The sequence below is a fragment of the Carlito syrichta genome, unplaced genomic scaffold, assembly GCF_000164805.1.
Source record: "Carlito syrichta isolate Samal-C Ts95f unplaced genomic scaffold, Tarsius_syrichta-2.0.1 Scaffold304253, whole genome shotgun sequence".
In the NCBI taxonomy this organism is placed as follows: domain Eukaryota; kingdom Metazoa; phylum Chordata; class Mammalia; order Primates; family Tarsiidae; genus Carlito; species Carlito syrichta.
Window position 1 is genome coordinate 235,091 of NW_007248349.1, and position 21,953 is coordinate 257,043.

General features: G+C 44.2%; 2 protein-coding genes across 3 annotated transcripts in view; one reads left to right on the forward strand and one right to left on the reverse strand.

The window, feature by feature from the left end:
- TMEM116 (transmembrane protein 116) overlaps window positions 1-14,749 on the reverse strand; it is a 78,947-nt gene extending 64,198 nt beyond the window's left edge. For both annotated transcript variants that reach the window (XM_008059553.2, XM_008059554.2), the window contains exon 1: window positions 14,657-14,749. In XM_008059553.2, coding sequence (XP_008057744.1) covers window positions 14,657-14,729 — 73 coding nt within the window. In that variant the 5' untranslated portion in view covers window positions 14,730-14,749. The remainder of the gene's footprint in view (window positions 1-14,656) is intronic.
- A 149-nt stretch (window positions 14,750-14,898) lies between these two features.
- ERP29 (endoplasmic reticulum protein 29) overlaps window positions 14,899-21,953 on the forward strand; it is a 9,801-nt gene continuing 2,746 nt past the window's right edge. The window contains exons 1-3 of the mRNA XM_008059556.2: window positions 14,899-14,916; window positions 14,998-15,266; window positions 21,190-21,328. Coding sequence (XP_008057747.1) covers window positions 15,123-15,266; window positions 21,190-21,328 — 283 coding nt within the window. The 5' untranslated portion in view covers window positions 14,899-14,916; window positions 14,998-15,122. The remainder of the gene's footprint in view (window positions 14,917-14,997; window positions 15,267-21,189; window positions 21,329-21,953) is intronic.

Sequence of the window (21,953 nt, forward strand, 5' to 3'; positions counted from 1 at the left end):
AAAAAAAATCAGCCGGGCGTGGTAGCGCATCCCTGTAATTCCGGCTACTTGGAAGGCTGAGGCGGAAGGATCGCCAGAGCCCAGCAGGTCGAGGCTGCGGTGGCCGGAAGCGGCCACTGCACTCCGGTCTGGGTGACAGAGTGAGACTTCCACTCAAAAAAAAAAAAAAAAAAAAAAGTTGTCACTTAATTAAGGTTATAGGGTCATCAAATAGTAACACTAATATTCAAACAAAATCAGTCTAATTCAAGAGTTCTCACTCTTACTCACTATAGAAATCTAACAAGGAGCTGAAAGAATAGTGAAAGAATAGGGAAAGATGATTTGAAAAATTATTGTGACATTAAGGGAGCTCTTTGACCAGCTAAGATGCAGAAAGGAGAGCACATATTTAGTGCTGAAGAGATAAGCATAAATCTTTGAGAGATTAGGCAATGGTTTCTTACATATGACACCAAAATCACAAATAACACAAGAAAAAAACTGGTCTTCTTTGAAATAAAAAATTTTAAACTGGGCTCGGGGGCTCAGCCTGTAATCCCTTGCCTTGGGAGGCTGAGGTGAGTGGATTGCCTAAGCCCGTGGGTTCGAGACCCGCCTGGGCAACTTGGCAAGACCTCATCTCTACAATAAATTAAAAAATCAGCTGGGCGTGGTAGCGCATGCCTGTAATTCTGGCTACTTGGAAGGCTGAGGCGGAAGGATCGCTGGAGCCCAGAGTGAGACTCCAACTCAAAAATAAAAATAAAAAAAAAATAAATAAATAATAAAAAAAATTTGTGCTTCAAATGACGCCCTCAAAGTGAAAAGGGCTGGGCAGCACTTTGGGAGGGCAAGGTGAGAGGATTGCCTGAGCCCACAGGTTTGAGACCAGCCTGGGCAACTTGGTGAGACCTCGTCTCTACAATAAATCAAAAAATTAGCCAGGCGTGGTGGCATGCACTTGTAGTTCCAGCTACTTGGAAGACTGAGGAGGAAGGATCACCTGAACCCAGCAGGTCAAGGCTGCGGTGATCGTGAGCATACCACTGTGCTCCAGTCTGGGTGACAGAGTGAGACTCTGACTCAAAAAAGTGAAAAGACAGCCAGGTATAGCGGCTCATTGACTTTGGGAGGTCAATGCAGGATTAGTTGAGCCCAAGAGTTCTAGACCAGCCTGGTCAACATAGCCAAACCTCAATAAAAAATTAACTGGGTGTGGTGGTATGTGGCTGCAGTCCCAGCTATTTGGGAGTCTGAGGCAGAAGGATCACCTGAGTCCAGAAGGTTGGCACTGAGGTGAGCCATGATTGTGCCAGAGGTGAGCCACTTCAACTCAAAAAAAGAAAAAAAGAAAAAAAATGTGAAAAGACAACCCACAAAATGAGAGAAACTATGTAAACCATAAATCTGATGAGGGACCTGTATATAAATATATAAATGATTCTTACAATTCAATAATAAAAAGACAACCCAATTTAAAAACAGGCAAAGGGCCAGGCGTGGTGGCTCAAGCTGTAATCCCAGCATTTTGGGAGGCCGAGGCAAGAGGGCTGCCTGAGCCCGTGGGTTCGAGACCAGCCTGGCCAACATGGTGAGACCTCTTCTCTACAATAAATTTAAAAATGAGCCGGGTTTGGTAGCATGTGCCTGTAGTTCCAGCTACTTGGAAGGCTGAGGTGGAATGATCACTGGAGCCCAGCAGGCCAACGCTGGGGTGGCTGTAAGCATGCCACAGCACTCCAGCCTGGGTGGCAGAGTGAGACTTCAACTAAAAAAAAAAAAAAAAAAAAAAGCACAGCTTTTCAGTAGAGACATCTCAAAAAATATGCAAATGACCAATAAGCACATTAAAAAGATGCACAACATCATTAGTCATCAGAGAAATACAAATCATGAGATACAATTTCATATCCACTAGGATGGCTATAATCTAAATGAAAGGCAATAGTAAATACTGGTGAAGATGTAGAAATAGGACCCCTCCTACACCCCTGATGGAAAATAAAATGGTGCAGCCACTTTGATAGATCCTTAACAGGTTAAACACATAGCTACCATATTATTCAACCCCAGGTGAAATGAAAACTTGTCCACATAAAAACTTGGACACACACATTCATAGCATTACTCACAGTAGACAAAAAGTAGAAACAATCCAAATGACTATCAGTTAGAGAATGAATAAATAAAATGCAGTATATACATAGATTCACCAATAAAAAGGAAAGTATTAATATATGCTACAACATGGATGAACCTTAAAAAGATTATGCTAAACTGGGCTCGGTGGCTCAGCCTGTAATCCCGTGCCTTTGGGAGGCTGAGGTGAGTGGATTGCCTGAGCCCGCGTGTTCAAGACCCGCCTGGGCAGGTGAGACCTCATCTCTACAATAAATAAAAAAATCAGCTGGGCATGGTAGCGCATGTCTGTAGTTCCAGCTACTTGGAAGGCTGAGGCGGAAGGATCGCCAGAGCCCGGCAGGTCGAGACTGCGGTGGCCGGGAGCAGCCACTGCACTCCAGTCTGGGCGACAGAGTGAGACTCCAACTCAAAAAAAAAAAAAAGACTATGCTAAGCCAGTCACAAAAGATCACATTTGTATGATTCCATTCATATAAAATGTCCAAAATAGACAAATCTATAGAGATAGAAAGATCAGTGGTTGCCTGGGGCTAGGTGGTAGCTTGGGAGGGAATGAGTAATGACTGCTAGTGGGCAGAATTTGTGTTTATGGGCTGACAAAATTAGACAGTGATGATGGCTGCACAACTCATTAAATACACTAAACCACTGAATTGTACACTTTAAAAAGGATGAATTATATAGCATGTGAAATATATCTCAGTAAAGCTATTGCCAATAAAATAAAGTTTTATTTGACAAAAAGAAAAACAAGGAAGGATAAAAGCAAGGAAGGAAATGTTCCATTGCTGGAATTCATGGGGTGTAATGATTAATGATTAATGAATAATATGTTTCTGTCTTTCCTACTGAAAAGAAAAATACTCAGAATATAAAGTGTAAAACAAACATTGTAAGAGGGAGTTGAAGATAAAGATTGTAAGAGAGTTCTGACTGTTCTAAATAAACTCACCACTCCTGACCTGAATAAATTACGCTCCAGAATTATGATAAAACTTGCAAGTTAACCCAATAAACCAAGGAAAGAAATCTGAAAGTTCATTAAAAATGGGAACTTTGCTAAAAAAAAAAACTGGTGATAACTAGTTTCTTTACTTTTATAAGGAGAAAAGATAGTGAAATCTACAAACTATCAGTCAAGGATCTCAGTATTAATCCCAAATAAGATTCTAGAATGAATTGCTTAAAAGACATGTTTTTAAACAATTAGAAAAAGATAACTACTAAGTCAGCATGGATTTTTTTTTTTAAGTTCAGATACGGTGGCTCAAGCCTTTATTTTCATTTTTATTTTTCTGTCTCTGTCACCCAGGCTGGTGTGCAGTGGCACACTCATGGCCACCGCAAACCTCAACCTGCTGGGCTCAGGCAATCCTTCCCCTCAGCCTTCCAAGTAGCTGGAACTACGGGCATGTGTCACCACACCCAACTAATTTTTTAATTTACTGTAGAGATGAGGTCTCACCAAGTTGCCGACTCAAAAAAAAAATTATGCCAGACAAACCCATTCTCTTTCTAGGTAGACTTGCCCGACACAACATATCTAAAAAAATTTTTTTGTTTGAGCTGGGGTCTCACTCTGTAGTCTGTTGCCCAGGCTAGAGTGCAGTGGCACAATCACCGCTCACTGCAACCTCAAATTTCTGGGTTCAAGTGAACCCCCTGCCTCAGACTCCCAAGTATAGACACACGCCACCATACCCAGCCAAGTTTTTCATTTTTTTGTAGACAGAGGGTCTCTTTACGTTGCCCAAGTTCTTCTCAAATTCCTGGGCTCAAGTAATACTCCTACTTCAGCCTTCTAAAATGCTGGGATTACAGGCATGAGCCATCACACCTGGCCATAGCCGAGATTTTGATAAAGCATTTGGTGAGAAATTTCAAGCTATAAAAATAAAATAAGCCGGACTTGGTGGCTCAGCCTGTAATCCCGTGCCTTTGGGAGGCTGAGGTGAGTGGATTGCCCAAGCCCGCGGGTTCGAGACCCGCCTGGGCAACTTGGCTAGACCTCTTCTCAACAATAACTCAAAAATTAGCCGGGCGTGGTAGCGCGCGCCTGTAGTTCCAGCTACTAGGAAGGCTGAGGTGGAAAGATTGCCGGAGCCCAGCAGGTGGAGGGTGTGGTGGCCGGGAGCGGCCACTGCACTCCAGTCTGGGTGACAGAGTGAGACTCCAACTCAAAAAAAACAAAAACAAAAAAATTAAAATTAAAAAATAGACCAAGTAGATATTTAATTAAGGTTTATTTCTTACACAAATAAACCTAAGGGTATGTTAATTAACTAATCAATATTAATATCAATCCTATTTCTAGTGATGCGAACCAGCATTTGAATTTGGCATTATTCTGCATAGCACTTGCATCAGTTACTTGTAAGAAAATATAGTAGGCATATTTATAAAATGTGTGTGCTATTTCTTGTTGCATAATAAATTTCCACAAATTTAGAGGCTTACAATGCACATTTATTGTCTCACAGATTCTGTAAGTCAGAAGTTCCACGCATGACTTGGCTGGGTCTATCACAAAGCTATAATTAAGATGTTGGCCAGGAATAGGGTCTCTCTCACCTAAAGGCTCAATAGGAAAGAATCTGATCCCAAGCTCATGTGGATGTTGATCTAATTCAGTTCCATAGGGGTTATAGGACTAAGGGCCTGAGTTCCCAGTTGTTAGCCAACGGCTGCCCTCAGTTGCTTGCCATGTGGACTTCTGCAAGATGTCTCAGTAGCAAGATGGAAGTTATAGTCTTATGCAACAAAATTACTATCCTATTACCTTCCCTGTATTCTATTGGTCATAGACTTTGCCAAGGAATTACATGAGAGGCAGTGATCAATGAAGGAGATCTTGGAGGCCGCCTACCACTGTGTATTCTTTCAAATTGTCAAGCACTTTTCTATTTCAGATCACTTGCAATAGCTGTTTCCTCCATCTTTAATGCCTTTCCCCCAGATAATCGCATGACTGGCTTCTTCTCATCCATCAAGTATCAGTTCAAATATCTCCTCAGCAATGTAACATTTATCAAATTTCCAAATATTTTGGCTGTTTCTTTGTTGTCTGTTTCCCCCAGTAATATAGACTATAACCTCCTTGAGAACAGGCAACTTATCTGTCTCAGACACCCCAATATCTCCAATGCCTAAAGAAGGACACAGTACTTGTTGAATGTTCACTCAACAGTGTACCAAAATTGTGCGGAACAGATGACAGATTTGAGATCAAATAAGATCTACACACTTCAGAATAATGAGTATTATTAATAAGTATCAGCAAAAATAAATGTAAGTATATTTGTACTTGGGTCTAAAAAACCAACAGGACAGAGATTAAGATTTTTTAAAATAGCAACATCTTATTTTAAAACTCTAGAGTGGTGGGTGCTATAGTCCATAGAAATATAATGTGAGCCACTTTTTATTTTATTTTACTTCATTTCATTTCATTTCATTTCAGTTGGAGTCTCACTCTGTCGCCCAGACTGGAGTGCAGTGGCCGCTCCTGGCCACCGCAGCCTCAACCTGCTGGGCTACGGTGATCCTTCCACCTCAGTCTTCCAGGTAGCCAGAACTACAGGTGCGTGCTACCACGCCAGGCTAATTTTTTGATTTATTGTAGAGATGAGTTCTCACCAAGTTGCCCAGGCGGGTTGCGAACCTGCGGGTTCAGGCAATCCACTCACCTCAGTCTCCCAAGGCGCAGGATTACAGGCTGAGCCACCAAGCCTGGCAATCTCAAATTTTCTACCAGCAACATTAGCAACAAAGCAAAAAGAAATAGGTAAAATTAATTTTCATTATACCTTAATTTTTTGAGTCAGTTTCATTCTGTCACCTGGGCTAGAGTGCCGTGGCAGGCTCACAATCACCACAGACTCGACCTATTGGGCTCAGGTGATCCTTCTGCCTCAGCTTTCCAAGTAGTTGGAACCACAGGCGCACACCACTACACCCAGTTAATTTTTTTTTTGAGTTGGAGTCTCACTCCATCGCCCAGGCTGGAGTGCTGTGGCATGTGGCCATCCCAGTGTCAACCTACCAGGCTCTGGCGATCCTTCAGCCTCAGCCTTCCAAATAGCCAGAACTACAGGTGTGCACCACCATACCTGGCTAATTTTTTTTATTTATGAGACGAGGTCTCGCCAAGTTGCCCAGGTTGGTCTCGAACCCATTGGCTCAGGCAATCCACTTGCCTCTGCCTCCCAAAGTGCTGGGATTATAGGCTGGGCCACCGAGACTGGCCTAATTTGATTTACTGTAGAAACAAGGTCTCGGCAAGTTGCTCAGGCTGGTCTCGAAACCCTGGGTTCAGGAATTCTTTCACCTCCACCTCCCAAAGTGCTGGAATTACAGGCATGAGCCATCATACCTGGTTTTTTTAAGCTTATTTTTATTTACTTATATCTGCTTTGAGCTAGATAATATTTAAAGTGGTTTACAAGAATAAATAAACTAAGAAAAAATAACACAAGTTGAAAGTGAGACAAAAGAAAAAGAACATCTCTGCTGATATGACTTGATTACTAGATGCTAAATTCTAAGAGTTTTTAAACGTTACTTTATTGTACAATTCTTATATTTCTATTAGAATAGAAAATACATTACAGAATTTCTAGTCTAAGAGAAATATTATGTCTATTACATTAATATTACAAAAACAATATTAACATAATATAAATTCAAAGTAAAATGTTTCTTGCAATCCTGTCATCTAGTCAAAAAAAATCTTCATTTATCTAACATGTTTTAGTCCGTGAGCATATTCCATTTTACGTATCTGCAGTAACTGCACACTACTACTTTACATTCGATCTTTTTTTCTCAACATTCTGCCACGATAATTTTTTCCCTTTCATTAGAATCTTATGCTCTTTCTCCCCACTCCCTCAGACTACTGTTAAAAGCCAGGTCCATATCTTTCTTTATGCTCATGAAAACATATCCAAACATACCCACACATATGTTTTTATATGAGTTGTTGTAGAGACTGTGTAGGCTTTTAAAAATGAGATCATCAAGCTGTACATAGTGGCTCACTCCTGTAATCCCAGCACTTTGGGGGGCAGAGATGAGAGGATTACCTAAGCTCAGGGGTTCGAGACCAGCCTGAGCAACATGGCAAGACTTCATCTCCACAATAAATCAAAAAATCAGCCAGGTGTGGTAGTGCATGCCTGTAGTTCCAGCTACTTGGAAGGTTGAGGCAAAAGGATCGCCTGAGCCCAGTAGGTCAAAGCTGCAGCGGCCACGAGTGTGCTACTACACTCCAGCCTGGGTAACAGAGTGAGACTTCAACTCAAATAAATAAATAAGTAGTTAAACAAATAAATAAGGTCATATGTTTGTACACATTGTTTTTCATACTTATTATGTCACAGATATCTTTCTACTTTAATAGAAAGTTTTAATCCATTTTGATTGCTGCATAACATTCCACATAAAATCATTTATTCAACAGTTCCACTAATGATGGACATATAGTTTGTTTTCAGGTTTTTTCTTTGCTTTTTCTTCTGTAAGCAATGCTGTAATAAACATTTCTGCACACATTATCTGCTTTTATGCTGACTTTTATTATTCAAGGATGTAGTCCCAGAGTGGAATTCTCTTAGTTTATCAAATATTTTGAGCTCTTTCTCATCCTAGAACTTTAGCATTGGCTGTTTCCTCTTCTAAAATGTTCCCTAACAATCTGAAATTTTATATTGTTTACATATTGTTTCACAGATACTCAACTTTCCTTTCTTAGAAGTGATCACAATTTGCCAGCCATGGTGACTCATGCCTATAATCCCAACACTATGGGAGGCTGAGGCAGGAGGATTACTTGAGCCCAGGAGTTTGAGACCAGCCTAGGCTACATAGTGAGACCTTGTTTCTACAAAAGTAAAAAATTAGCCAGTATGATGGTGTGCACCTGTAATTCCAGCTACTCCAGAGGCAAAGGCAGGAGAATTGCTTGAGCTCAGGAGTTTGAGTCATGATTGTGCCAGTGCACTCCGGCCTGGGTGACAGACTGAGATCCTGACTTAATAAATAAATAAACTTCATTATTACAATTTATAATTATATACTTATTTGTGTAGTTATTTAATGGTCTCCACTACTAAACTGTAAGCTCCAGGATGGCAGGCAGCACACATATTTTGTTCACCAGTGTAATTCTTACCCACAAAAAGAGTGGGTGACACATGAAAAATGTTCAGTAAATATTTGTTAAATACTGAAATAATTCTTAGAGAAGTATGGCAATTAACCAGTGAAATCTGCTTTAAATGTTTATTAAGACATCTATGTCAAAAGGAACTAGTATTAACCATTTGCACTCAGATGTCCTTTCTGAGGGACCATAGTAAATCTAGCAAACCACTCTGATGTTCCCTCTCAGGGGACATAAAGAGATTGCTGGTGATTATACAGAACAAATATATGCCGGTGCAAATTTTTCAAAAATGTATGTTTCCTTGAAGTTTTCTATTCAAATTGCACAAAAAAGCAAATAAAGAGATGGAATATATACTGAGATATGATTATCAGCTGAGAAGTGGTTTTCAGGAATCACAAGTGCGTCCTTCCACATTGTCTTGGAACAATAGACTAGACAATAAATTAAACATTATTAACGTGGGAAGAATAAAATGAGACTGCATTGTCTGCTTGAGTAGAAAAACACCAAATGGAAGACATCAAACAAATTACTACTGCACATTATGTATCAATGAACCTACAATGCATGTTGGTGACTGTTTCACATGTTACCTCATTATAAAAACATACGCTACAAAATTTTGATGTTTTTGTCATAAATAAGTTACTCAATGTCCAAAATTCCATTATAAGCCAAATATCATTACAAAAAAATAACTGGATCAAACACTATACTATTTAATATGAAGTGATTCATTTTTCACTATTTCGTAAAAAAGTGCAGTCGAGTTACTGGTAGGTGATCCACAAGATGTCTTCGAGTGCAAAGGGTTAAAATCAACAAAACCACTGGGCATATAGGCTCACACCTATAATCCCAGGACTTTGGGAGGTTGAGGTGAGAGGATTGTCTAAGCCCTTGGGTTCAAGACCAGCCTGGGCAACTTGGCGAGACCTCATCTCTACAGTAAATCAAAACATTAGCTGGGTATGGTGGTACATGCCTGTAGTTCCAGTTACTTGGAAGGCTGAAGTAGAGGGATTGCCTGAGCTCAGCAGATTGAGGCTGTAGTGGCGGGGAGCATGCTACTGCCCTCCAGCCTGGTTGACAGAGTGAGACTCCAACTCAAAAAAAAAAAAAAAAAAAAAAAGCCAGGCTCAGTGGCTCAGCTTGTAATCCCGCACCTTTGGGAGGCTGAGGTGAGTGGATTGCCTGAGCCCGCGGGTTTGAGACCCGCCTGGGCAGCGAGACCTCATCTCTACGATAAGTCAAAAAATCAGCTGGGCGTGGTAGCGCATGCCTGTAATTCCGTTTACTTGGAAGGCTGAGGCAGAGGGATCACCAGAGCCCAGCAGGTCGAGGCTGCGGTGGCCGGGAGCGGCCACTGCACTCCAGTCTGGGTGACAGAGTGAGACTCCAACTCAAAAAAAAAAAAAAAGTCAACAAAACCTTGGGAACTCTCCAAACAGAAATATGAGGAGTCTTCAAAAAGTTCATGGAAAATGTGTATTATTAAAAAATTACACGAGTTCAACGTTTTTTGCACCAAAATAAACTTGTACTAAGTTGTTATAACATGTCTGAACAGGATCTAGTTTTAGGTACTAGTACTAAGGATAAGACAGTTTGAAAACAGCCCCTACAGAGTAACATGAATTCTACTAAAATTGAAACAAGAACAAACATCACATTTATATAAGGTGAAGCTTGGTGGAAGAACAGTGAAATCACTGATGCCTTATAAAAAGTTTATAGAGACAATGGCTCAAAGAAATTAACAGTTTACAAATGGATAACTCGTTTTAAGAAGGGATGAGGTGATGTTGAAGACGAAGCCTGCAGTGGCAGAAAATCCACATCGTGGCATGATCATGGTTCACTGCAGCCTCGACCTCCTGCCTCCTGGACTCAGAGCAATCCTTCCGCCTCAGCATACCGAGTAGCTGACACTGCAGTTGCACAACTCCACACCTGATTATTTTTTTTTGGTAGAGATGAGGAATCGCTATGTTGCCTAGGCTGGTCTCAAGCTCCTGGGGCTCAGTCAATCCTCCAGTTTCGGCCTTCAAAGTGTTAGGATTATAGGTGTGAGCCACCACACCCAGCCTTGTTTCCTAATCCTAAAACATCTGTAAAAGGCACCCATTTTTCTTCAGTTAATGTAAAAAAAAAAAAAAAGGCTGGGAGCAGTGGTTCAAGTCAGTAATCCCAGCATTTTGGAAAGCAAGGCAAGAGGACTGCCTGAACCCAGGAGTTAGAGACCAGCCTGGGCAACAGCGGGAGACCTCATCTCCACAGTAAGTCAAAAAATTAGCCGGGTATGGTAGCATGCACCTATAATCTCAGCTATTTGGAAGGCTGAGATAAAAGGATTGCCTGAGCTCAGCAGGTCGAGGCTGTGGTAGCTGTGATTGTGCCACTGCACTCCAGCCTAGACAACAGAGGAAGACTCCAACTCAAAAATAAATAGATAATTTTTTTTATAAAAGACTGCATTGACGTGGTTAAATTCCCAGTTCTTTAGGGATGAACTACATGGCTGATATTATCACTTACAAAAATGTTTCAAACTGATGGATCTTTTATTGAGAAACAAAGTTTATATTTTTATTTTTAACTTTTAATTAAAATTTTCCATGAACTTTTTGAAGTTTCCTCCCATGTGGTCTAAGGAGAGGATTAGAAAGAGCCAAAAGAATTCTGAGAGATACCCATGGAATAGTTTCTCCTCACTGACTTGATTTAGTCATTGAACAAATATTTACTGTGCACCCATCATGTGTCAGACACTGTTCTCAGTTTTGTGACATATAGTAGTAAACAAAACAGACCAAAAAAATCTAGCCCTCATGAGATACGAAGAAGCAAATTACATGGCATACTGTAAATTAGAAAAGTACTATGAAGAAAAAAATAGCAGTGGGAAGAGAGATGGAAAGCAGAACAGTATCATGGAGGAGTTTTTTTGTTTTGTTTTGTTTTTGAGTTGGAGTCTCACTCTGTTACCCAGACTGGAGTGCAGTGGCTGCTCCCGGCCACCGCAGCCTCAACCTGCTGGGCTCCGGCAATCATACCGCCTCAGCCTTCCGAGTAGCTGGAATTACAGGTGCGCGCCACCACGCCCGGCTAATTTTTTTGATTTATTGTAGAGATGAGGTCTCGCCTGCCCAGGCGGGTCTCGAACCCGCGGGCTCAGGCAATCCACTCACCTCAGTCTCCCAAAGGCGTGGGATTACAGGCTGAGCCACCGAGCCCGGCATGGAGGAGTTTTTGAAAAGCACGGTCAGGATAGGCCTTACTAGGAGGTTGAAATTTGAGGGAAGGCAAACATGTAGATATCTTGAAGAAAAGTGTTCTAGGGGGAGAGAGTAAAAGGTCTTGAGGCAGGAACATAAATTGTGTGTACCAGGATTAGCAAAAAGGTCAGTAAAACTGGGGCCTCACTGGCTTGATGATGTTAGTTTATATACTAATTGTCTCCAAGTCCCTTTTCTTGCTTTCACTCCAGTTGCTACACTAAGCCATGTAGACACTCACTTAACATGCTCCCGCGCTTTGCTTCCAATACCCAGGGTGAGTCTTTTGATTTTCCACATCAGTGTCAAATGTGGGATTTTATGACTTCCAAAATATGTCAGACCCATATATCTTATTTATTTTTATAGATCACTGTCAGGGTCCTTAAGTCAAGAATCCAGTCATCTTAAGACAACTGACTAGGGCTGGGGCGATACTCAAATGAAACATTTAGACAATTACCTTTGCAATTCATAGCAAATGCGCCAATGTTTCCTTTCCCTCTCCAACCAATCCACTTCCTTAACTTCTTTCAAACCTGCTTAAAAACAACCATGACTAGAAAGTCACTGATGATCAATTACACTAACTACAGGTACCCAAAGTATTCATATACTCAGAAGTGAATAATTTTAATAGTTTAAATGTTTTATAAAGAGTTTTAAAAATTCTTACTAGCTCCATATTGACAATAAAACAAAATACAAAATCTTTAGTTTGACTTTCAAGACTCTCTCCTACTGGGGCTTAAAACTACCTTACGATGTACTGCTTTGAGATCTCCTTCCAGTCAGTCACTCCTCTTAAGCATCATGATCATTCCCATAACTGCTCCTTTTTCACTTGTTCTCCATTTAAAATGCTCTTCCTTCCAAAGCTTAACTCTATTTCCACAAATCACAGCCTTTCTTTTTTTTTTTTCAGTTGGAGTCTCATTCCATTGCTCAGACTGGAATGCAGTGCACCACGGCAGCCTTGACCTGCTGGGCACAGGGGATTCTTCTGCTTCAGCCTTCCAAGTAGGTGGAACCACAGGCATGCACCACCACACCCGGCTACATTTTTTTTTTTTTTTTTTAGTTGGAGTCTCACTCTGTCTCCCAGACTGGAGTGCAGTGGCCGCTCCCGGCCACCGCAGCCTTGACCTGCTGGGCTCTGGTGATCCTTCCGCCTCAGCCTTCCAAATAGCCGGAATTACAGGAGCGCACTACCACGCCCGGCTGATTTTTTGATTTATTGTAGAGATGAGGTCTTGCTGCCCAGGCGGGTCTCGAGCCCGCGGGCTCAGGCAATCCACTCACCTCAGCCTCCCAAAGGCGTGGGATTACAGGCTGAGCCACCGAGTTCGGCTTAATTTTTTTTTAATTTATTGTAGAGATGAGGTCTTGCCAAGTTGCCCAGGCTGGTCTTGAACTTGTGGGCTCAGGCAGGCCTCTCACTTCGACCTCCCAAAGTGCTGGATTATAGGCTGAGCCACTGCACCTGGCCCTTTGTTTATTGTTTTGTTTTTTGAGTCAGAATGTATCACCTAGGCTGGAGTACAATAGCATGACCATGGCTTACCACTGCCAACCTCTTGGGCTTAGGTGATCCTTCTGCCTCAGCCTCTACCATGCCCAGATAATTTTCTGGTATTTTTGTAGAGAAGAAGTCTTGCTATATTGCCCAGGCTGATCTCAAACTCCTTGGCTCAGGCAATCGTCTCATCTCAGCCTTCCAAAGTGCTGGGACAACAGGTGTGAGCCACCATGTCCAGCTAATTTTTTTTGTTTTGTGGAAAGGAGGTCTTGCTATGTTGCTCAGGCTAGGCTCGAACTCCTGGGCTCAAGCAATGCTCCTGCCTGGGCCTCACTAAGTGCTGGGATTACAGATGTGAGCCACTGCACCTAGCAAGCCTTCTCCCTTTCAACCCCTTTCTTTCCTATGTGATATTTTCACACACAAATCTGACATCACTCTCCTGGTTAAAAACCTCTGGAGAACTCCAAATCCTTTAACTGGATGAGACCCTTTTTAATTTGCTCCAGTTTACCTCTATACAAATTCATCTCAACCAGTTCCCCAACTTGTCTGTGTATCATTTCCCCATTGCCATAAATATTGTCTCCCTTTGCCTCCTGTGCCACCTGCTTTTTTTTTTTAGAAAAGCAAAATTTATTGAAAGGACAGAAAAGCTCCCAGAGTGGGAAAAGACTCGAGAGGGTTGCTCGTCTCCTTTTTTTAAGATCCAGCTCAAGGCCAGGCAGGGTGTCTCTCGCGCCTATAATCTCAGCACTCTGGGAGGCCGAGACGGGAGGATTGCTTGAGCCCAGGAGTTTGAGACCGGCCTAGGCAGCATAACGAGATCTTGTCTCTACAAATAAAATAAAATAAAATTAGCCAGGCGTGGCTGTGCACGCCTGTTGTCCCTGCTACTCTGGAGGCTGAGGCAGAAGGATCGCCTGAGCCCAGGAAATCGAGGCTGCGGTGATCTGGGATTGCACCACTGCACTTCAGCCTGAGTGACAGAGTAACACCTCGACTCAAAAATCAAATCCAGTAAATGATTCCTTAAAAAAAAGAAAAAGATCCAGTTAACAAGCCATCTTCTGTCTATAACTTTCTCTGACACTCCAGAGCAGGAATGGCTGCGTTTCCATTTGTGTTTTCACAGTAGTCTAACAGTCTGACTTTGTAACAGTCACAGTGTACTGGTTCTGTCATTTCTGTCTTCCCCCTCCCCCAATACTGAATCCTTCCAGCACAGAACTATGTCTTGTTTATCTCTATGCTGTATCCTCGCAGGCGGTGCATCTGGCATAAACTAGGCGCTGCACAAATACCCGCTGAAAAGAATTCTTACACTTTTTTTTTTTTTCTTAGTCTTCCTGGAGTTTAGGACACAGCTGGGCAGACAGCCGGTTTTCAGGAAGGCCTGATTTTCCGGGAGCCCGGAGCCTCCCAAAGGAGGCTCTCACCTCGGAGCAGGCCTGACTGGGCCCTGACCATACTGGTGGCGCAGTCTGACAGCCCAGTGAACAGTGGAACAACCGACTGCTTGGCGAAGGGGAGTCTGAGTCGAAGAGGACAACGGCTGGGCTTGACCGAGGATGCTAGCGACCCCAACCGAATGCCTGACGGACCAAAGGCAGGAAGAAACCACGGCAGCCCCCGACATCTTCGCAAAGGAGGAAGGACTGCAAAGAAACCGCGGGAGCCACACTGCGCACGCGCTTCGCGCCTCTACTCACGCGGAGGGCGCTGGGAACTGGGCCGACCCGCCGCGCGTCTCTCCGAGTGCGCAAGCGCGGCAGTCCCATCGCTCCCGCCCCGCACCCTAACGTGGCCCCGCCCTCTCACCCTGGGCCTGCGCTAGCTTCGCCGAGTGCGCGTGTGCGGCAACTTCATCTCCCCGCCCCTCACCCGGCCTCTTCCTCTCACCGTAGACCTGCGTGGGCCTCCCAGGGGGGGCCACGTGGACGCGCGCGAGCCCGCCCTCCTATCACGTGACCCTGACTCCGTGCTCTCTACACTACCGCTCTCCTACCTCCCCCTCGCGGAACCTGGCGTTATGGCTGCCGCCGTGTTCCGCGCCACCTCTCACTCTCCGCTGCTTCCCCTTCTCTTGGGCTTCCTGCTCCTCTCCGCTCCGCATGGCGGCAGCGGCCTGCACACAAAGGGCGCCCTTCCCCTGGATACAGTCACTTTCTACAAGGTAACGATGGCGGGGGACATGGCGCGCAGGTGCCGCCGAGGCGTCCAAGGAACGCGCGCCCGTAGCAGGGCGCTGGACGCCTAGGGCTGGCGGGATGTGGTCTGTAGCGACGGTCCCGGGCATCCCACTATCCGGTAGGCCTGGTGGACTCTAGGCCAGGGTCATGTTAGGACCACGGGGCAGACACGCTCAGGGTTCGAGGGACCCTTGCCTTTTCAGCATTTATACTTGCTTCCTCCCTTGCAAAGATGCAGCCGAGGAAACTGGGTGGCCCTTCCCTTCGCCTATAAGGACAGGGCGGTGCCGGGGGGAAATCCAACCCTCGAGTCCCAAGTGGAAGAATCGGAGGGCGGTGCGAGGTCGACGCCACCCAGCGCCGGGCTGTAGTAAGGAGAGCGGTGCGGGGAGAACTCGGCGTACTAGCCTGCATTTATGCTCCCCTCTTCCCTGGGGGTGGATTGCAGCCTGCTTTGCAAACAATGATTAGATGTCAGGCTTCTCCTTGAAAAGTGCAAGCGTTAAGGATAAGCTTTGGTTCAGCACCTTGTAGGGAAATTTCGCCACTACCCTCCGCCCCCACGCCGCCGATTTTTACAGAACTTGGGATGCTGACCTGGGTAAATGAACGGTTGGAAATGTTGAAGGCCGAATGCAACACCTCACCCCAAATCCCCTCCTCTTGCACCTGTCTTCACCCAGTAGCAGCTTTGAACTTCCTTTAAGAGATGGACAAGCTGAGGGTTAGGAGAGAGCCTGTCGTTTCAAGTTCTTTTTAGTACCCATTGCGAGGAAGTGAAACCAAGAAGTGGAGCTCCAAATCTGTGTGGAGTGGTTGGCGTCTTTTTCATTTTTAGTGTTCCCTGTCTTGGACTTGGCGCTTGTAGCTCATTCAAGGTAAAGTTTCAAGAAGTTGAGGAACGTGTAGGTTGGGTGCAGTGGCACATGCCTGAAATCCCAGCACTTTGGGAAGCCAAGGCAGGAGGATTGCTTGAGCCCAGGAGTTCAAGACCAGCCTGGGCAACATAGTGACACCCAGTCTCTAAAAAAATAAAAAATTAGCCAGGTATGGTGACAGGTGCCTGTAGTCCCTGCTACTTGGGAAGCTGAGGTGGAAGGATTGCCTGAGGCGGTCAAGACTGTGGTGAGCCTTGATTGTGCCACTGCACTCCAGCCTGGGCAACAGTATAGGTAGGGCCTGTTTGGTTGTCAGGCACACCCCATCTGCTCCATGGGAGTTGGGTCATCATAGACTAAGTGTGACTGGAAGGGAAACTGCAACATCAAGTTAACAGTATTTTCTACCGTCATCACCCTGGTCTAGGTTAACATTACAGTGGTCTCCTTCTGGTCTCCTGCTGTCACTCTTGAGCCTCCACACAGTAGCCTAAGCCCTGGATGATCTGACACATTGCTTTCCTCATCTCCTAATCATTCTCCTCTGTCCTTTGAATATTCCTAGCTCATTACTGCCTCCAGGTGTTTGCAGTAGCTGTTCCTTGATGACTCAAATATTCTTTGCCCAGACTTTGAAAGGCTAATTACTTCTCATCATTCCGGCTTAGATTAAATGTTAACCTCCCCAAATTCTTCCTTGATTTCTCTTCCCCCCAGTCTTAAGTGACAGTCACATTACCCTGTTTTATTTCTCTATAGAGCACTCATCACTGATTTTTATCTTGTTTATTTTACTGTCGTTCTCTCACACTGAAATATTATATGCTTGTGAAAAAGCACCTTGTCTATTTTGTTGCTGATCATCTACACAGCTAACAGGTTACCTGTGTCATAGAAAGTACTTAATAAATAATTTGTTGCTTGATTGTTTTCTCCACTTTTTTTCTAAATCTCACTATCCTCCATTACCATTGAACAAAAGGGGAGTTTACTGGTGTTTTGTCCAGCAGCCTCGTTCTATGCTTTCCAGCTTCTTTTTTGTTGTTGTTTCTTGCCCTTTGTTGTCACTAGAATGTTAGCTCCATGAGATAAGAGACCCTATTTTGCCCCCTGCTGTGTTCTCTTAAAATGGTGCCTGGCACATGATAGGCCCTTAGTTATATTTTACTCAGTGAAAAATGAATAAGTAATGAATTCATCCATACTTTGAAGAAGCACGTTGCCTGATTGTAGGTAATAGTAGAGCTGATTCCTAATCACTGGACATTGAGGGCTGGCAGGAAGTGGGTGAGGAGAGAGATTCCTCCTTTTTTTTTTTCCGTAGAGTTGAGGTCTCGCCAGGACTCCCGACGTGCTGGGATTACAGGCTGAGCCAGCGAGCCCAGCAAGGAGAGAGATTTCTTTTTTCTTTTCTTTTCTTTTTTTTTTTTTTTGAGTTGGAGTCTTACTCTGTTGCCCGGACTGAAGTGCAGTGGCCGCTCTCGGCCACCGCAGCCTCAGCCTGCTGGGCTCTGGCGATCCTTCAACCTCAGCCTTCCAAGTAGCCGAAATTACAGGCATGCGCTACCATGCCCGGCTGATTTTTTGTATTTATTGTAGAGATGAGGTCATGCCAACTTGCCCAGGCAGGTCTCGAACCCGCAGGCTCAGGCAATCCACTCACCACATCCTCCCAAAGCGCGGGATTACAGGCTGGGTCACCGAGCCCGGCTAAGATTTCTAAAGCTATTATTAAGAGATACGAACTGAGTAACAGAACAAGAAAAAAATTATTTATGCAAATGTTTGCCATTCAGAATCATTCTGCCTTACCCTGGTAGCTAAGAATAGTGAATGTAAAAGGGGGAAGTCCTTCCATTCTATTTGGATGTTAGACTACTGTATGATTATTGATATTATTCCATAATACAAGTGTAGGCCCCTTGAAGATAGGTATCCTGTGTTGTGCTTTTTAAACATTTTTTTCCCCTGGAGATATAGCATCTGCTACTAAAGCCTGTCGAAGTATTGTTCATTTGCATGTGGTTTCAGAGTATCTGCCATGCCAGGCACTGTTGGGCTCTAGGGATACAGCAGAAAACAGGTCAGACAAGGTCCTTATTCTCATAAATGTACTTTCTGGTGCAGAGGACAGAAAACAAGCCAATAAGGATTTCAGAGTGTGATTAATACAATGAAGAAAGGACAGCAGAATAATGATACATCTGATTGGAGGGTCCTTATTAGGAAGGGACACTTGAACCGAGCCTTGGATGATAAAGAAATGGCATGGAAAGAACCAGGGAAAAGGCCTTCCAGCAAACAGAGAGCAAATGCAAGAGCGCTGAGTGGGAATAAATGTAATATGTTGAACTGAAATAAGGCCAGTTGGACCAGAGGGATGTGATCTGATTTATATTTTAAGTCTTCCCTGCTTTTAGGCCCCCAGAGCTCAGACTTTTTGGTATCTAAAAATGACCTCTTCTGGTGTTTTTCCTCTCTCTTTTGTGTTCGTAGGCAGCATTAAAGATTTTTTAAAAACCTAAAGCCAAATGGATATCAGTACACAGTAAAAGACAAAGGCTAACAAAAACATTAAATTTCTTTGCTGTCAGCTGGAAATGATTATTGACAGTGATTGCCAGAGATGAAAAAACTTGGTGGCAATCACTGGATTAGGAAAAAAAAAGTTGAGGGAGGAGAGGAAGGCAGTATTATTGACTCTAAAGCCAGCTTTTAAGGTAAAATTTGTACACTGGGAGAAACCATCAAAAGGAAGTCCTGCTGGACACAGTGGCTCACACCACTGTGGGAGGCAGAGGTGGAGACAGGAGGATTGCTTGGGCCCAGGAGTTCCCTGGGCAACATAGCAAGACCTCCTCTCTACAAAAAAAAAAGAAAAATTAGTTGGGTATGGTGGTGCATACCTGTAGACCCAGACACTTGGAAGGCTGACACAGGAAGATCATTAGAGCCCAGGAGTTGGAGGCTGCAATAAACTGTGTCATGCCACTGCACTCCAGTTTGGGCAATAGACTAAGACCCTGGCTCAAAAAAAGAGGAAGTCCTTGGGTTCCTCAGTTAAGTCTAAGTTAAACATAGACTAAGCATTTGGTCCCCACAGTTCTACCTTTATGTATATACCCAAAAGAATTGAATACAGGGGTTCAAACAAAAAGTATATGACTGTTCATAGCAGCACTATTTGTAGTAGCCATAAGGTGGAAACAACCCAAATGTTAACCATCTAATGAATGGGTAAATAAAACAGTCTATCCATACAACAGAATATTTATTTGACTGTAAAAAAGGAATGAGGTGCTGATATGTGTTACAACACGGATAAGCCTTGGAAAAATTGTGCTAAGTGAAAGAAGCCTGACTCAAAAGACCACGTATTATATGGTTCCATCAGAATAGACAAACATAGAGACAGAAAGTAGATCTCTAGTTGCTGGGACTGTGAGAAAGAGTGTTGAAAAAGAGGAATGGGTCCAGGATTTCCTTTGGGGATGATGAAAATGTTCTGGCATCAGACAGTAGTGACAGTTGCACAACAATTTTTTTTTTTTTTTGAGTTGGAGTCTTACTCTGTCGCCTAGACTGGAGTGCAGTGGCTCCTCCCGGCCACCGCAGCCTTGACCTGCTGGGCTCCGGCGATCCTTCCCCCTTAGCCTTCCAAATAGCTGGAACTACAGGCGTGCACTACCACGCCTGGCTAATTTTTTATTTCTTATAGAGATGAGGTCTCGCCAGGTTGCCCAGGCGGGTCTCGAACCCGCAGGCTCAGGCAATCCCACTCATCTCAGCCTCCCAAAGCATGGGATTACAGGCTGAACCACCGAGCCCAGCTTGTACAACATCTTAATGCACTGAATGTACACTTTAAAATGATTAAAATGAAGCCGGTGCGGTGGCTTACACCTCTAATCCTGGCACTTTGGGAGGTGGAGTCTAGAGGAATACCTGAGCTCAGAGGTTCAAGACCAGCCTGAACAACATGGCAAAACCTCATCTCTACAATAAATAAAATCAGCGGCATGGTGGCGCATGCCTGTAGGTCCAGCTACTTGGAAAGCTGAGGCAAAGGGATCGCCTGAGCCCAGCAGGTTGAGGCTGCGGTGGCCGTGAGGGTGCCACTTGTACTCCAGCCTGGGCAATACAGTGAGACTCCAACTAATATAAATAAACAAACAAACAAATAAATAAAATTGTTTAAATGGTGAATATTATGTGTATTTTACTGTAATTAAGACAAAAGTCTTGTCCCTGACTGTTTAAGACCCAGAGATCTAGCCAAAGGGAACTGGCTAGAGGGGAGAGGACACTGTCCCAAGCCTGGTCTCTTACCAACTTCCTATCTGCCCTGAAATTGCCAGCTTCAAACTCTGGCCTTTCTAGCCTCAGCGCCCTCCATGGTGCCAACTCCTTTGTAGATGGTTTTGTTTTTGTCAGATTTCTGGTTAAGTGTTTACTGAGAAAGTCCTCCTAGGATGATGAGCATAACAGGGCCAATGTGGTATGCTTAGGGTCTCCTTAACCACACTGAATGGAATACTGAGCCTAGGCAACATAGCGAGGCTTTGTCTCTACAACAGATTAAGCTTAGTGTGGTGGCACACACCTATAGTCTTGGCTACTTGGGAGGCGGAGGCAGAAGGATCACCTGAGCTCAGGAGGTCGAGGCTGCAGTGAGCTGTGAGCATGCCACTGCACTCCAGCCTGGGTGACAGAGTGAGACTGACTCTTAAAAAAAAAAAAGGAATACTGGTGGAGGTCTTCGTATATCTACAGCTTTGCTTATTGTGGATGGGGTTGTGTTTATCTTTGATTAGTGTGAACAAGTACCTGGTAGAGTGGCAGCCACATAGCAGGCACTCACTAAATTGTTAAATGAATCAGTGGGTGAAAGAATGCATATCAGTTTATGAGAGCTTGTCTCCCTTGTGGGCTTGTTTCCATTCTGTTTCTTAAACAGGGGCCCCTTGGGAAGGGGGATTACACCTAAAGGTCCCTGGAACCTTGCTTGCTCAGCTCTATACGCCCTCAGGTCATTCCTAAAAGCAAGTTCGTCCTGGTGAAGTTCGACACCCAGTACCCCTACGGTGAGAAGCAGGATGAGTTCAAGCGTCTTGCTGAAAACTCGGCCTCCAGCGATGATCTCTTGGTGGCAGAGGTGGGGATCTCAGGTATGGACAAGTCCAGGATGACTGGGGAGGGCAGAAAGGAAGGATGCTAGGAGTTGTTTTCCTACTTAGAAGGGAAATACCTAGTACCTTTCCTTTGGAGTCACCATGGGTTCATGGCCTCTCAAGGAATCTGGTGCCCGCAGTAAGCTTAACCCGAGCAGATTCTGAGACCATGGAACCTCTGCTCAGCTTTGCAGGTGCCTGAAGGGAAGGGAACCCCTCTTCCTTTACCCTCCATCCCTGTCTGACATTAAACTGTGAGAACTTTGAGTTCTCCTTGCAGGGTCCACTGGCGGCAGGTGCTCTGTCTTGTCTTCCAGCGAACGGCCTAGTCAGTACTTCTGTCTTCATTTCAGCTTTTGTACAAGAACTACTGGGTTTAGCTCAAATGCACTGGTGCTGCCACTAATCCAAGGGCACTGCTCAGCCACAGTGTCGGGTTTATTAATAGTAGTCACCAACACTTAGTGGCTTGCAGTTAAAGATCTGCACAGCCAGGCTCAGTGGCTCAGCCTGTAATCCCGCGCCTTTGGGAGGCTGAGGTGAGCGGATTGCCTGAGCCCACGGGTTCGAGACCCGCCTGGGCAGCGAGACCTCATCTCTACAATAAATTAAAAAATAAAAA